Source organism: Maniola jurtina, chromosome 1 (assembly GCF_905333055.1).
Source record: "Maniola jurtina chromosome 1, ilManJurt1.1, whole genome shotgun sequence".
Lineage (NCBI taxonomy): Eukaryota > Metazoa > Arthropoda > Insecta > Lepidoptera > Nymphalidae > Maniola > Maniola jurtina.
In genome coordinates, this window is record NC_060029.1 from 9,287,559 (window position 1) to 9,301,923 (window position 14,365).

The following is a 14,365-nucleotide window of genomic DNA, read 5'->3' on the forward strand; positions in this document are numbered from 1 at the left end:
TATCACACGACACTTCTTAATCACACACTGCTAATAAACACTTGTATGAACACAATATAGATTTAAAGTCAAACTGTACTCTCTCAGTACTCTTCAGTAGAAACGAGGTAGTAAATATGACAGAAATTATTTATTTTGAGCTTATATAGTAAAACCAATGCCATTATCGTTAGTGAAGAATGTATTTGCACCGATAACAACTAGTTAAACAGCATATTATCGAAAAAGGTTTTGTAATCAATATTTCAAAAAATGTGGTTAGTGATTGTAACAATTATTGAACAAAGCCAAAAGGAACGTGATAAGCTAACTACCTAGATAAAGATGTATTGTTGGAATTTTCTAATGACGAACCTACGGAATTTCAAATACCTGGAATGAATAATGACTAATCGACACGTGCCTGTACTACTTGCTCTGACTGTATTACTTGCACATCAAAAAGTTTTAGCATCTACTACTGCAAAATATCCAATAACTCGAGCGGAAGTTAAAGTTTTAACAATTCCTTCAGGGGTTCAGGGTAAAACACTCGATAATATTTTTCTTGGTCAAGTTCCTAAAAGATGTATTGTCGGATTTGTTAACAACGCAGCATTTAATGGAACTCTTACGAAAAATCCATTCAACTTTGAAAATTATCATATGAATACTGATATGTATGAAATAGGTAGGTAGTCATGGAACTTATAATGTGTGTCAACTGTCACTGGGTATGTCTAATTTATTAATAAACCAGTCAGTATCGGAATCTCGTTGTTTTCATACATAACACTGGCGACGAAGTGGAAACAATTAGTATTTTGAAGTAAATTCTTTAAAATATAATAATGCCACTCGGTAAAGTGGAAAGTTTTCACGCGGGGACGGAAGATTGGGACGCGTACGTGCGTCGAGTTAAACAATTTATTGTATTGAATAATATCGAAGCTAAACTCCACGTTGCCACGTTAGTCACCTTAGTCGGCGCAGAGTGTTACGCGTTAATGTGTGATTTGTGTTCACCTGTGCAACCGGAAGAGAAAACTTTCGACGAGTTGGTGAAGTTGGTGAAAGATCACCTGGAACCCGAGAGATCCGAGATAGCTGAGAGACATATATTTCGGCAAAGAAAGCAACAACAAGGCGAAGGGGTCAAAGGGTACCTACAAAGCTTGAAACATCTCGCTAAGACGTGCAATTTCGGAGCACAACTCGAAGTGAATCTTCGAGATCAGTTCGTCTCGGGACTTTTTAGCGAGGAGATGCGTTCGCGGCTTTTTGCCGAAAAGAATATTGACTATCGGCGCGCGGTGGAGATGGCGTTGGCTCTCGAGGCGGCGGAGCGGCATGCGATGACGGCGTGCGCGACGGCTGCGACGAGCGGGCTCGCATCTGTGACCGGCGCCGGGGACGACGACGGCCTGCATCGGGTAGGCGCGGCGCGAGGCCAGCGCGCACCGGGCGGCGGCGGCCCCAGGGCCGGCAGCAGTGCGGGGGCCCGAGGCCTCTGCGGTCGGTGCGCAAAGGGGCCTCATCCAGAAGGGAGATGCAAATATAGGTTCTACAATTGTGATCTGTGTGGGGACCGAGGTCATTTGAAGGTCAGATGCCCCCAGAAGGGCAAAAGTGAAGTGAGTGTAGTGAGTGGTGGTTCGAGACAGAAAGGTCAGATCTATTTTAATAATTCCGATTCTAATAGTGACGACGATAGACATTTTAATAATATTATTAGCGGCGGAGACGGTGGCCCCTATCATGCGATTTTGAATATCGATAACGCGAGTCACAAATTTGAAATAGACACCGGAAGTAAAATTTCAGCCATATCTAAGCAATATTATAATAGGAATTTTTCCAAATTTCCTATACAAAACAAGAATTTAATTCTAAAGTCTTATATCGGTGACGTCATAGAAACGATCGGTTATATTTTAGTCGATGTAACTTGTGGGTCTACATCGGCAAAATTAAAATTGTATATAATTGAAAATGGGGGCCCTCCTCTCATGGGCAGAGTATGGATAAAAGAATTAAAATTAACTGTTATTCAATGTTATAACATGTCCAGTAACGAGTCTATCGCTGTTAATTTAAAAAAGGAGTTTCCCGAAGTGTTCGCGGGAGGCCTGGGCACTTTTAAGTCGCGATTGCGTTTACATTTAAAGGACGACACGCCCGTGTTCGTGAAGGCCCGCCAGCTACCGCTTGCGCTTCGAGAACCGGTGGAGCGCGAGCTCGAACGTTTGCAGCGGGAAGGGGTTATTTACAAAGTTGACAGATCGGACTATGGGACACCCATAGTGCCTGTTGTTAAATCTAACGGTTCGATTCGCATTTGTGGCGATTATAAAATCACCATAAATCCACGTCTTAAAGACTTCCACTACCCGCTGCCACGGATCGAGGATCTGTTCGCCACACTAGGTGGGGGCGAGCAATACACGAAGCTCGATTTATCTAATGCGTTTCAGCAATGTGTTCTAGAAGAAGACTCACAGCCGATGACGGCCATCACGACTCACATAGGTACTTTTGTTTATAAGCGCGTTCCGTTTGGAATTAAATGTATTCCGGAGAACTTCCAAAAGATTATGGAAGAAACATTGAGTGGATTGCCCTCGACGGCTGTGTTCGCTGATGATATTTGTGTTACGGGTAAAGACAAAGGTACACATTTAAGAAATTTAAGGGCAGTGCTACACCGTTTGAATGAAAATGGTTTAAGAATCAATTGGTCTAAATGTCAATTTTTTAAAGACAGTGTTACATACTTAGGCTATAAAATTGATAAATTCGGTTTGCACACTGATGATAAAAAAATCGAAGCTATAGTCGCTGCACCCCCACCTACGAACGTAACACAGTTAAGAAGCTTTATGGGCCTGGTTAATTTTTACTCAAAGTTTTGTTCGAACATGAGTGATATTTTAAAACCCATGTATACTCTTCTTAAGAAAAATGTCAAGTGGAATTGGGACAAAAAGTGCACGAACGCCTTTCATAAAATTAAAAAGGTACTGAGTAGCTCTCCGGTGCTGGCGCATTACGACGCGAGCCTTCCTCTCATACTAGCGGTGGATAGCAGTCCTTACGGCTTGGGAGCGGTGTTGTTGCAGCGGCACGCGGACGGTGTGGAGCGGCCGGTGAGCTGCGCGTCGCGGACGCTCACGAGCGCGGAGTGCAACTACTCACAAATAGACAAAGAGGCGCTCGCTATTGTGTTCGGGGTGACGAAACACCACCAATATTTATACGGGCGGCATTTTATTCTCCGTAGTGATCACCGCGCTCTCAGTTACATATTTGGGAAAAAACGGGGTATTCCTTTGACCGCGGCGAGCCGTCTACAAAGATACGCGGTTAAATTAGGTGCGTATGATTTTGAAATTGAATTTGTAAGATCTATGGAAAACTGTCAGGCCGACGCACTCTCTCGGCTTCCCCTGCACTCGGCCGATAGTCGAGTCAGGAGTGAGAACGAAAAAGGTAGCTATCTTAATTTCATTCGAGACGATTTTCCGCTTAATTTTAAAGAAATTAAAACGGAGATCCCGAAGGACCCAATATTGAGTAAAGTGTACGGTTACGTTAGGTTCGGTTGGCCGAACAAAGCGATATCAGAGTCCGAAAAACCTTATTTTAATAGAAAGGATAATATACATATAGATCAAGGTTGTTTAATTTGGGGTTATAGGATGATAATTCCTAAAATACTGCGAGAGAGAGTTTTGAAAGAAATACACGATGGGCATCCCGGTATCGTCAAAATGAAGCAGATCGCACGTAATTATGTATACTGGGAGGGTTTGGACGCAGACATCGAGCGTGTGTCGGCGCAGTGCGCAGCGTGCGTGTCGCAACGCCCCGCGCCGCCCGCCGCGCCGCTGCACTCGTGGCCCTGGCCCGCGGAGCCATGGTCACGCTTGAACCTCGATTTCCTAGGGCCGTTCAACAACGCGTATTACTTAATTATCATAGATGCCCATACAAAATGGATAGAAGTTGAAAAATTAACATCGATCTCGGCAACCGTCGTTATAAGTCGTTTGAGACAACTATTCGCTAAATTTGGACTCCCGAAAATGGTCCAGAGTGACAATGGACCGCCTTATAACTCGGAGGAATTCGGGCAGTATCTTAAACGGAACGGTATTAAGCATACTCGCATAGCTCCATATCACCCGTCCAGCAACGGTGCTGCCGAAAACGCCGTTCGTACTATAAAACGGGTTCTAAAGAAAGCATTAATCGAAAATGTAGACGATATAACGGCGCTCAGTAGATTTCTTTTCACGTATCGCAACACAGAGCACAGCACCACTGGTCGCGAGCCGGCGGTGGCCATGTTCGGGCGGCGCCTGCGCGGGCGCCTCGACCTGCTGCGGCCCGACGCCGCCGAGCGGGTGAGCGCCGCGCAGCAGGCGGCCGAGCGCCGCGCCGCGCCGCCGCACACGCTGCGCGAGGCACAGCCCGGCGACGCCGTGTGGATACGCGATTACGCTAAGAATAGTGCTAAATGGGCGGAGGGTGAAGTACTAGAACGAAAGAGTCCGGTGACGTATGTGGTTAAAGCTAGGGACGGTCGGGTACAGAAGCGCCACATAGATCAAATACTAACAGACAAACGCAAGTCTCGTCATTCTTTGGCCTTAGTGTCTCCGACGTCGGACGATTCCCCAAACCCAAACGCTCGTGATTTATCGGAGAACGAAAATTCGAAAGACAGTTCGGTTAACGTTGAAGAAGGTTCAATATCCGGTCATGTTGACGATTTAAATAAAGAAGATGCTAATTCGATCGAAGTAGAACAAGAGGGCATGCGCCAGCGTCGGGCAGCTGCATTAGAATGTGTTAAAAAGATAAAACAGTATTAATAAAATGCCTTAAAATTAATTATAATACTAGATAAGTACCTACCTATTTGTTGCGATTGTATTAGATCTTCTTATATTAACTTATTTGTGTGTGTTAATTCTTATATTGTTTCTAAGTTCTATTTGACTAATGTACCTACCTACCCGTTGAACTATTTAAGAGATTATCTATAATACCTACCTGTCTATTATAGTATTCTATTAGAGGAGGACAATGATATGTATGAAATAGGTAGGTAGTCATGGAACTTATAATGTGTGTCAACTGTCACTGGGTATGTCTAATTTATTAATAAACCAGTCAGTATCGGAATCTCGTTGTTTTCATACATAACAAATACATTTAGTTTATATATTGATGGCCAACAAATACCTTCAAAAGCTTTGCAACCATCATTCGATGATAATACTTTCAGTTCAGCCTATCATACGTTATTCTCAGGCACGGGAATCCATTTTTTAAATGAAGGGAACGGAATATCTAGGGAACAATATGCAAAAGGCTATTGTCTCTTAGCATTCGATTTAACTCCTGATTTATCAGCTCACTCTAGTCATTGGAATCTTATAAAGCACGGTAGTGTGAGGCTAGAAGTTCGCTTTGATTCAGCTATTCCTGAAACGATAAACTGCATCGTATATGCAGAGTTTGACAATGTTATTGAAATTGATAAAAATCGTAATGTAAGCGTGGACTATAGCAGCTAAGAAACCTAATTTCTGTAAATAGATTAAGTTATAATTTGTACCTACATTATTATTAAGGTTTGTAATAAAACACTGATACAAGAAATATTTTTTGTTTTTATTTAAGTTATGGACCATTATTTTTAATAAGACTATGCTGTGATAGCCTAGTGGTTAAGACGTCCACCTTCTAATCGGAGGTCGGGGTTCAATTCCAGGCACGCACCTCTAACTTTTCGAAGTCTTGTGCGTTTCAAGTACTTAATTAAATAACACTGTTTTAATGGTGAAGGAAAACATCATGAGGGAACCTGCATGCTTGAGAGTTCTCCATAGTGTTCTTAAAGGTGTGCGAAGTCTGCCAATCCACACTCAGCCAGCGTGGTAGACTATGGCCAAAAAACCCTTCTCACGAGGAGACCCGTGCTCTGTAGTGAGCCGGCGATGGGTTGATCATGATGATGATGATGATTTATAATATATCTGAAATAACATGGTCTTACGTCCCATTCATGTATGATCCTCGGCAGCGATAAGATCAGTAGTATTGAAGTAATATGAATACAATAGGGATAAAGACATATTTAAGAAGAATCCACCCAAGTCTGCAAGACAATGTGTATGCCGCAAACCGGTTACCGATTTATGTTGAAACACCCGCCTATTTAATAAGCAATCTAGACCCCGATTATAAACCAGGATCGCATTGGATAGCCATATATATAGATACAAATGGTGTTGGACAATATTTTGATTCATTTGGACGAGCACCACCAAAATATCATAAGCAGTTCTTGGAAAGAAACACAAGAATATGGCAATTCAATACAAGGCGGATACAGAATGATTACACATCAGTTTGTGGAGAATATTGTATAATGTATTTGTATTTCATGTTTACGGGTTACTATACAAGTTCAGATTTTTTAGATTTATTCAATGGAAATACAGTAGAGAATGATATATTTTTATGTGAGTTATTTAAATCAATATTTGAAGGCTAATAAAGAGTAGTTATGATTCATGCGTTTCCTTTAAAACCCATAGAATGAAGCAACGAGCCAGCGAACAATAGAGCGTCATTAGTAGGTGATTAAGCAATTAGATAACGAACTAGGGATTAGTTTTTCGAAAAGCTAACTTTGCAACCGTTAGAGATACGACGTCGGGAGTGAGCGCAACCGATTCAGCGTACCCCAAAACCTTTTTTTTTTTTTTTTTTTTTTTTTTTAGGTTTCGATCTTGACCGAGCCACGGAGGGGGCTGAGGCAGCGAGACATGGGAGGGGGCCAGGGCCTGGGGCAGAACCGGCGAATCCCTTACTACTACTATACCTATGCGTTTTATTAAGCGATTAAAATAATATGACTTGCCGGTGAAGGAAAACACCGTGAGGAAACCTGCATACCTGAGAGTTGTCCGTAATGTTCTCAAAGGAGTGTGAAATCTGTAAAATCCGCACTGGACTGGACCAGCGTGGCAGACTATGGCTTCAGTAATCATTCTGAGAATAGACCTATGCTCAAAAGTGGGCAGCGATGATGACGATTGTGATGATTTCGATTAGACAATAACTAGACTTATTGTTTATTTTGAAAATACCTTGCATACGAATTATGGCTCTATACCATGTTAGCTAGGTAAGTAAGTAATGTAATAATCTGTATGTGATCTTACCGTACGTTTGCTTTACTATATCATACTAGTACTTAGGTACTAGTATGATGTAGTAAACCCTACTAACCAAGTAGGTAATTATTAGATTTATTAAGTATACTGTATAACGAAGCATGATCAATAAGCAATCATACTTACCTTCAATGTTAAAATTTTGATGATCAGTTATAATATTTTTTTTATTTCAATGAGCTATCTAAAACGATGTTCAGGGAAAGGTACATACATTTTGGTTCCCACATTTAAATTATTATTTTTTTGTAAAATTTTACCGTTATACGGATTTTTTGCGTTTCTTAGTAAGTATTTATAGTGCAAAGGTAAGGGGGAAATCTGGGGTTGGTGGCAGGGCAGCTGCATCACTGCGGTAGGACCGAACAAGTTGATACAGTATGGGATTAACGCAAGCGTAAATGACGGGTAACGGTTTTGACATTTTTTCTACGTAGGTAGAAAACACATTTTTTATCAAATCATAGAAATATATTTTAAGGTGCATGAGACGGGTTTGCCCGCGAAATTCAAATTTAATTTATAAAATAGCGAGCGAGTGTCGACCAATCACAGATGATTTCAATCGTCACGAACTTATGATGATCTCAAGACCTCTTGATTCGAATGTTATTTTTAAGCTCTGGTTTCCTCCAAAAGCAGTGCCATCATGTAGCGGCCGTAATACAGCGGTGAGTGACGTCCCTAGAACGTTGTCTATGTAAACAATATGGCGCGGTTTCCTAGATAACGGTAATTGACACCGTAACGTCAAAAAGCGGTACCGCCATTTGCATGACGGCCGTCTTGTCGGTGCCAAAGTGTCTGTCAACGTTTTTTTCATAGCGGTGAAGGTATTTTCAAGCGTAATATTATTTTGCGTTTTTAAAAGAATATTCTTTGGAGACAGTTGTGGTTTGTGTGCTAAAATGTGTGTGTTACCTATTGTTTTGCTAAATAATACTGTGTGTCTGCAAAATAAAATTAAAATAAAATAAATAAAACTACCGTTTTGCTCGCCAGCTCTTCAACTTGATTATAGGTAACTAAGATTGTGCAGGTAATTAATTTGTGAATAATATGACCAAGTAGAAAATTGTATTTTACTATGTCTACTTATTTACTGCCTATTATATACATATTTAATGTATATTCCATTAATATCTTCTTCATGCAAATGCGCGAAACATAAAATGTATATTTTTATAGTTATTGGTGTTGTAGAAATGCGTGCACCGTATTTGCATTCAGTTTTCCAATGAAATAATTATTGTTACCTCGCCTAGATATCAAACAAAACATAATTACTTAAGGTAATTGCTATTTGACAAATCGCAAAAATGCTGTACTTTGAAGTAAATTGTTTATTTTTCTAAAGCATTAACAGCTATTAAATACATGCAATTAAAAACTTCAGTTTGTGAAGATTATAAGTGCCTCTTTAAATTTAGTATATATTATCCCAATAAAAAAAAAAAAACAAGTTGAAAACATTGCTGTTCGCAACTTGTTCTGTAAAAATTTTCTTTAACATCTTGATACTTTGAAGCCAACCTCCAGAAAATGATATGTTTAGGTTTAGCAATCAATTCGAACTGTTAGTTTTATACTAAATGTTTTTCATTTCTTAAATAATCTAAAACTAACCAAAAAACTTCCTGTGCTATTTATTTTCTTGCAGGCGCTCTATGGAATTCAGTGTCCACTGGACTGTCATGGCGGAAGGACTGTGCGCGTCATTTCGTCGCAAAATATTATTTAAAATGAATTTAAGCTTATTATTTTTGAATGAAAGTTGTGTTTATAATCGTTGAAAAATAAAATAGGGATTTTTTCATTTCTAAATGAAGCCTGCTTATATACTAAAATTTATTCTAAAGTCACGGTTTTACCAGGTAAATACTCGGAGGTTGTCATAGATTATGATGACAGATAGTAAGTGTTCTAAATAGGTATTATACCTATGTTTTTTTAGGAGATAGCGCGCCTCGTTCCGGGTGCCGTGTTCCGAAATGGATTTCGTAGTAGTGCAAGTTTGGTGCAAGCCCCACATGACGGAGAGGTATGCGTCAGGCATTTCCTGTGTACAAAAAAGACCTATATTTCGGATCCATTTTTCATCACTGACATCATGCACTATTCAAAGACTGGTCTTCAAGCATTGAGGAATTTTGGACGAGAGACATCTCGAAGGTTCCCGAAGGCTGCCTAACTGAGTTAGATTTGTCGGCTAGCTAGCTTTTTTTGAAATTGGACCTACTTAGCTGGATTGTGTGTTAGAGATTTCTTATGAGATATTATATGTACATAATAATATAACCATCATAAGAAAGCTCAGATTCATGCTGCGAGCAATGGGGAGAGCCTAAAGGTTGGAACGCCATTTCGGCGGCCGTGTTTCCTGCCATATATACCTTAGATACCTGCAAGCCAAGAGTGAATAGGCATCTTCTAGGTAAGCGTGCTCCAACTTGGACCTCATCATTGCTTTCTTTAAAGCATGATTGTCGTCAAGCGCAAGCGCAAAGATTCAGGCGGCGCAAACCCGTAGCATGTGGAAGACCCTATTAAAGACCTATGTTCACTGTGGACGTCTGTCGGTTGATGTTGATGATTATGTCTTTAGTGCAAGTAGTTCAGTAGTTTCAGAGTTTATCGATAACAAACAAACAAACCTTTCCTCTTCATAATATATGTACTTAGTAGCGCAAACTTGGAAAAAATCTCGTGGAAACTCTTTAATTTTCCGAGATAAATGTTATTTTACCTGGCAGCCCTAATCAATTTTATCACTGATAATAATAACTAATTCATAACCGTTAAACCTAAGAGTCAAAATCTCGTTTTTCTAGTCGAGTTCCGTAGGCTCTTTGAACTCACCGCATCCCAAGAAAACCTACCATTAGATGTAGGAATAATGGAAAGAGGTCACAACCCTCAGCAATAAAGAATACGATGCGGAGAGAGATGTCACTCTCAAGGTCTTTAAATGTATCCATGCAAAAAACCACGTCGACTGGTTGCTCCGTTGCAGCGTGATTGAATATTAAACCAACAAACACACTTTCGCATTTGAAATATGGCCAGTGATTATAAGAAACAGTTTAAATCTCTCTCTGCTCTCCGAGAGACGTTAGGCAAAGTGAACACGAATTATGACACTTCTGTGTTCTTATACAAGCTTAGGTCTCTCAATTTTGTCAATTAATGTCAAATTTCTTTCTCAAATCAAAACCTAGTAAGTGGTTTAAATTCAAGAGAAGTTTAGGAACACACCTTTGAGAACATGGAAAACTTGCAGGTATGCAGGTTTCCTCACGATGTTTTCCTTCGCCGTTAAAGCAAGTGATATTAAATTGCTTAAAACGCACATAACTGAAAAGTTAGCAGAACGTGATTCCAGGATCGAACCCCCGACCTTCGATTAGGAGGCGGACGTTCTAACCACTAGGCTATGACAGTTTTTAAATTAAAGGGGTTTAAATATTTTAGTGTGAAGACTGGCCTACACATTTATTCATTACATGTGCATCATTTTCTTTTTTAGGGTTCCGTACCTCAAAATGAAAAACGGAGCTCTTAAAGGATCACTTTGTTGTCTGTCCATTTGTCCGTCCGTCCGTCAAGAAAACCTATACAGTACTTCCCGTTGATCTAGAATCACGAAATTTGTTCTCGGATTTATTCCTTTACTTGGGCTATGAGAGTTGAGACCTCTCTACCTGCCCATAATTCTAGGTTAACGGGAAATACCCTATCGGTTTCCTTGACAGACACGACAGACGGACAGACGGACAGAAAGACAGACAACAAAGTGATCCTATAAGGGTCCCGTGTTTCCTTTTGAGATATGGAACCCTAAAAACATTATGTAAGTATGCAAAGTATTTCCCTTGCAAACCATATTTAACAGTTGACATGTAGAGGTCAGAACTCCTTTTGACTTTTCCTATCTTACTTTTAAGTTTTAATGCATTATTAAGTATTTACTGTTTTGACATGGTATTTAGATAATGGGTGATATTTATTTTATTTAATCTAATTCCTTTGAAAAACTTAGTAAGGCGCATTAATCTATAAAAAACCTAGCGAGTTCATAGACTTACTATGTTTTAAAATGGTCAAAGCGACTTACTAGCTTTTAATTTTACTTTAATGTGGGTGTCCTTACAATACAACGGGACATACTATGAAAGTTAGGCTTATGACATAAAACGATTTTCGGAAAAATGACATTTACTTTGTTTTAATATGGGGCGGTCGATATAATTAGGTACTAGGGTAAAGGCTCGAGTAAATGAACAGATTGGACGTTTTTACATGTATTAAGAGCTGGAATAAAAAACCGGCTGATATACCTTTTTTAAACATTTTCTTACAAATTCTTACACTTTTTTCAATTTCAATTTCAAAACCGTGTTCCGTTCAAACCGTTCAAAAGTGCGTGTGCGTGCGTCCATGTGTGTGTGTGAGTGTGTGTGAGTATATACTTGTCTGTATGTTTGTACGAGTGTTTGTTAGTGTGGTATTGCGTTGTATAACCACATGAGTAGCGAACAGAGTCAAAGCTTCATACAAGCGCGCTACGATAGGTACACTACTACAAGCTTGAGGCGCGTGTGTGCGTGAGCACAGGCGCTACGTCGCGTACGGAGAGAAATCGGTTTATACCGGCTCGGCCTGTGCTCAAGCTCAGGGGCTGCAGTACACGTCGCGCGTCGTGTTTTCATTTAATTTAATGTTAATGATAATAATTTAAATAGTGTTTACAATCTATTTTCTTGAACTGTCATAGATTTTGTTCAAAATCAATATCTGAGGATCCCTAGGATCACAAAACAGGAAATTGTTACCAAAACTTAAAAAAGTCGACGCCATTTTGAAATTCTTTGTTAATTGACCGATTTCGTTCAAAATCGATATTTAGAGCTCCCTGGGATCACAAAAAAGGAAACTGTTACCAAAATTTAAAAAAGTCGACGCCATTTTGAAATTCTTTGTTAATTGACCGATTTCGTTCAAAATCGATATTTAGAGCTCCCTGGGATCACAAAAAAGGAAACTGTTACCAAAATTTAAAAAAGTCGACGCCATTTTGAAATTCTTTGTTAATTGACCGATTTCGTTCAAAATCGATATTTAGAGCTCCCTGGGATCACAAAATAAGAAACTGTTACCAAAATTTAAAAAATTCGACGCCATTTTGAAATTCTTTGTTAATTGACCGATTTCGTTCAAAATCGATATTTGGAGCTCCCTGGCATCACAAAAAAGGAAACTGTTACCAAAATTTAAAAAAGTCGACGCCATTTTGAAATTCTTTGTTAATTGACCGATTTCGTTCAAAATCGATATTTAGAGCTCCCTGGGATCACAAAAAAGGAAACTGTTACCAAAATTTAAAAAAGTCGACGCCATTTTGAAATTCTTTGTTAATTGACCGATTTCGTTCAAAATCGATATTTAGAGCTCCCTGGCATCACAAAATAAGAAACTGTTACCAAAATTTAAAAAAGTCGACGCCATTTTGAAATTCTTTGTTAATTGACCGATTTGGTTCAAAATCGATATTTAAAGCTCCCTGGGATCACAAAAAGGAAACTGTTACCAAAATTTAAAAAATATTTTTAACCGACTTCAAAAAAAGGAAGAGGTTCTGAATTCCTCGGTATCTTTTTTTTTAACGTATGTTCCCCGATTACTCAAAGACGCCTGGACCGATTTGGATTTTTTTTTGTTTGATAGGGTATACTTCGCAGGTGGTCCCATATAAATTTGATGAAGATCTGATGAATATCTTCCGAGATGGAGAACGGAACTCCTCAATGGATAAGAGCAAATTGCTCGCGATCAGTGTAATATCTTAGTAAACAGTAGGGTTTTAACTGGGTATGGCATATTATAGTACAGTGGGGCCACTAAAAATTGTGAAATAAAAAATTTTCAAAAGAAAAATAAAACCGACTTCAAAAACCACAATCACTAAAATTATTTTTACTTTTTAGTGTTTGTGGTTTTTGAAGTCGGTTTAATTTTTCTTTAGATTTTTTTTTAAATATTTATTCTGGTATTCTTCTTTCTTGGATAAGGATCCCTCTTGGGTATCCCCATTTCTCTCTGTCTTTGGTACTATCAAGCTAATTTTCTCTCGCGATTTGCACAATAGCATTAGACCAACGCGTCTTCGGTCTACCTATTTTTCTTTTGCCTGCTGGACCTGGCCAAGGGGAGATTTTTCCTGTCCTTCTTTCATCTGTAAAAATCGATACAATATGACCATTTGCATTTCAGTTTTAGGGCATGTCTCAAGGTTTCTGTAGGCTTTGTCTTTTTTCTTATGTCTTCAATTCTCACTTTGTATATTTTTTCCTTAAGTTATGCTCCTTGGCATCGCCCTTTAGCAAGTCACTATTATTCTTTTTATATTCTTTGTCTGGACCCATGTTTGGCTGTCATAGGTGAGGCATGGCAGGATGCATGTATCTGTAACGGATCTTTTAAGATGTACTGGGTAAGCTCCTTTCATTCTTTCCTTTTGTGCCCAGTACTTGTTCGAACTGATGTTAATCCGTCTGTCTACTTCCTCTTCTGCACTTGTAACGCTGAATGAGACTTGTTTTTTAAGATACATTTAGGAGCATAGGTATTGTAGTTCCAATACTTAATTGTATTTATTTGCCTGTTACTATAAATATGGCGGCTGATTGAATGAGGCCGATTGTTTTAGGTACCTCTGCGAAACTGTTCAAAAATAGTAAACTGAAGTAAGTAAGTACTACTTACAAAATTATGTCGCTTTTCATTGATAAATATGGATTTCGAAAATTTGACCACATTTCCAAATTTCGCGATATATAAAGTGGCTTCCGATTCCGAATCATTTCACTGGCATACAAAATTCAACTTTTTTGTTTTATTAGGTTTTGAAACTGTTTCTTACTAATTTGACGTCGCTGATTTCAGATCTACTTTAATTTTTTACACAGCAGCTCTAGTTTTTGAGATACAGGTACCCCCATATTTTGCACTATACTCACACTTTGTATGTTCACACTTTATTAAGATCACACAAGTAATTTCCAAAATTTATCGAGGTGTTAACATCAAGAAGAACATCTGCAAGTTATTCCAATCATTTTTGTACCATTTGGTGG

The 14,365-nt window shown here is 39.1% G+C and overlaps 1 protein-coding gene across 1 annotated transcript; it reads left to right on the forward strand.

The window, feature by feature from the left end:
• Positions 1–688: 688 nt before the first annotated feature.
• LOC123867269 (uncharacterized protein K02A2.6-like) lies at positions 689–4,856 on the forward strand. Its single transcript, XM_045909249.1, has one exon. It carries the CDS (start codon positions 831–833, stop codon positions 4,854–4,856), a length of 4,026 nt encoding a protein of 1,341 aa, XP_045765205.1. The 5' UTR covers positions 689–830.
• Positions 4,857–14,365: the final 9,509 nt, after the last annotated feature.

Bases quoted from the DNA above. Each gene is read 5' to 3' on its own strand.
- LOC123867269 (XM_045909249.1), top strand. From the start codon at position 831: ATGCCACTCGGTAAAGTGGAAAGTTTTCACGCGGGGACGGAAGATTGG.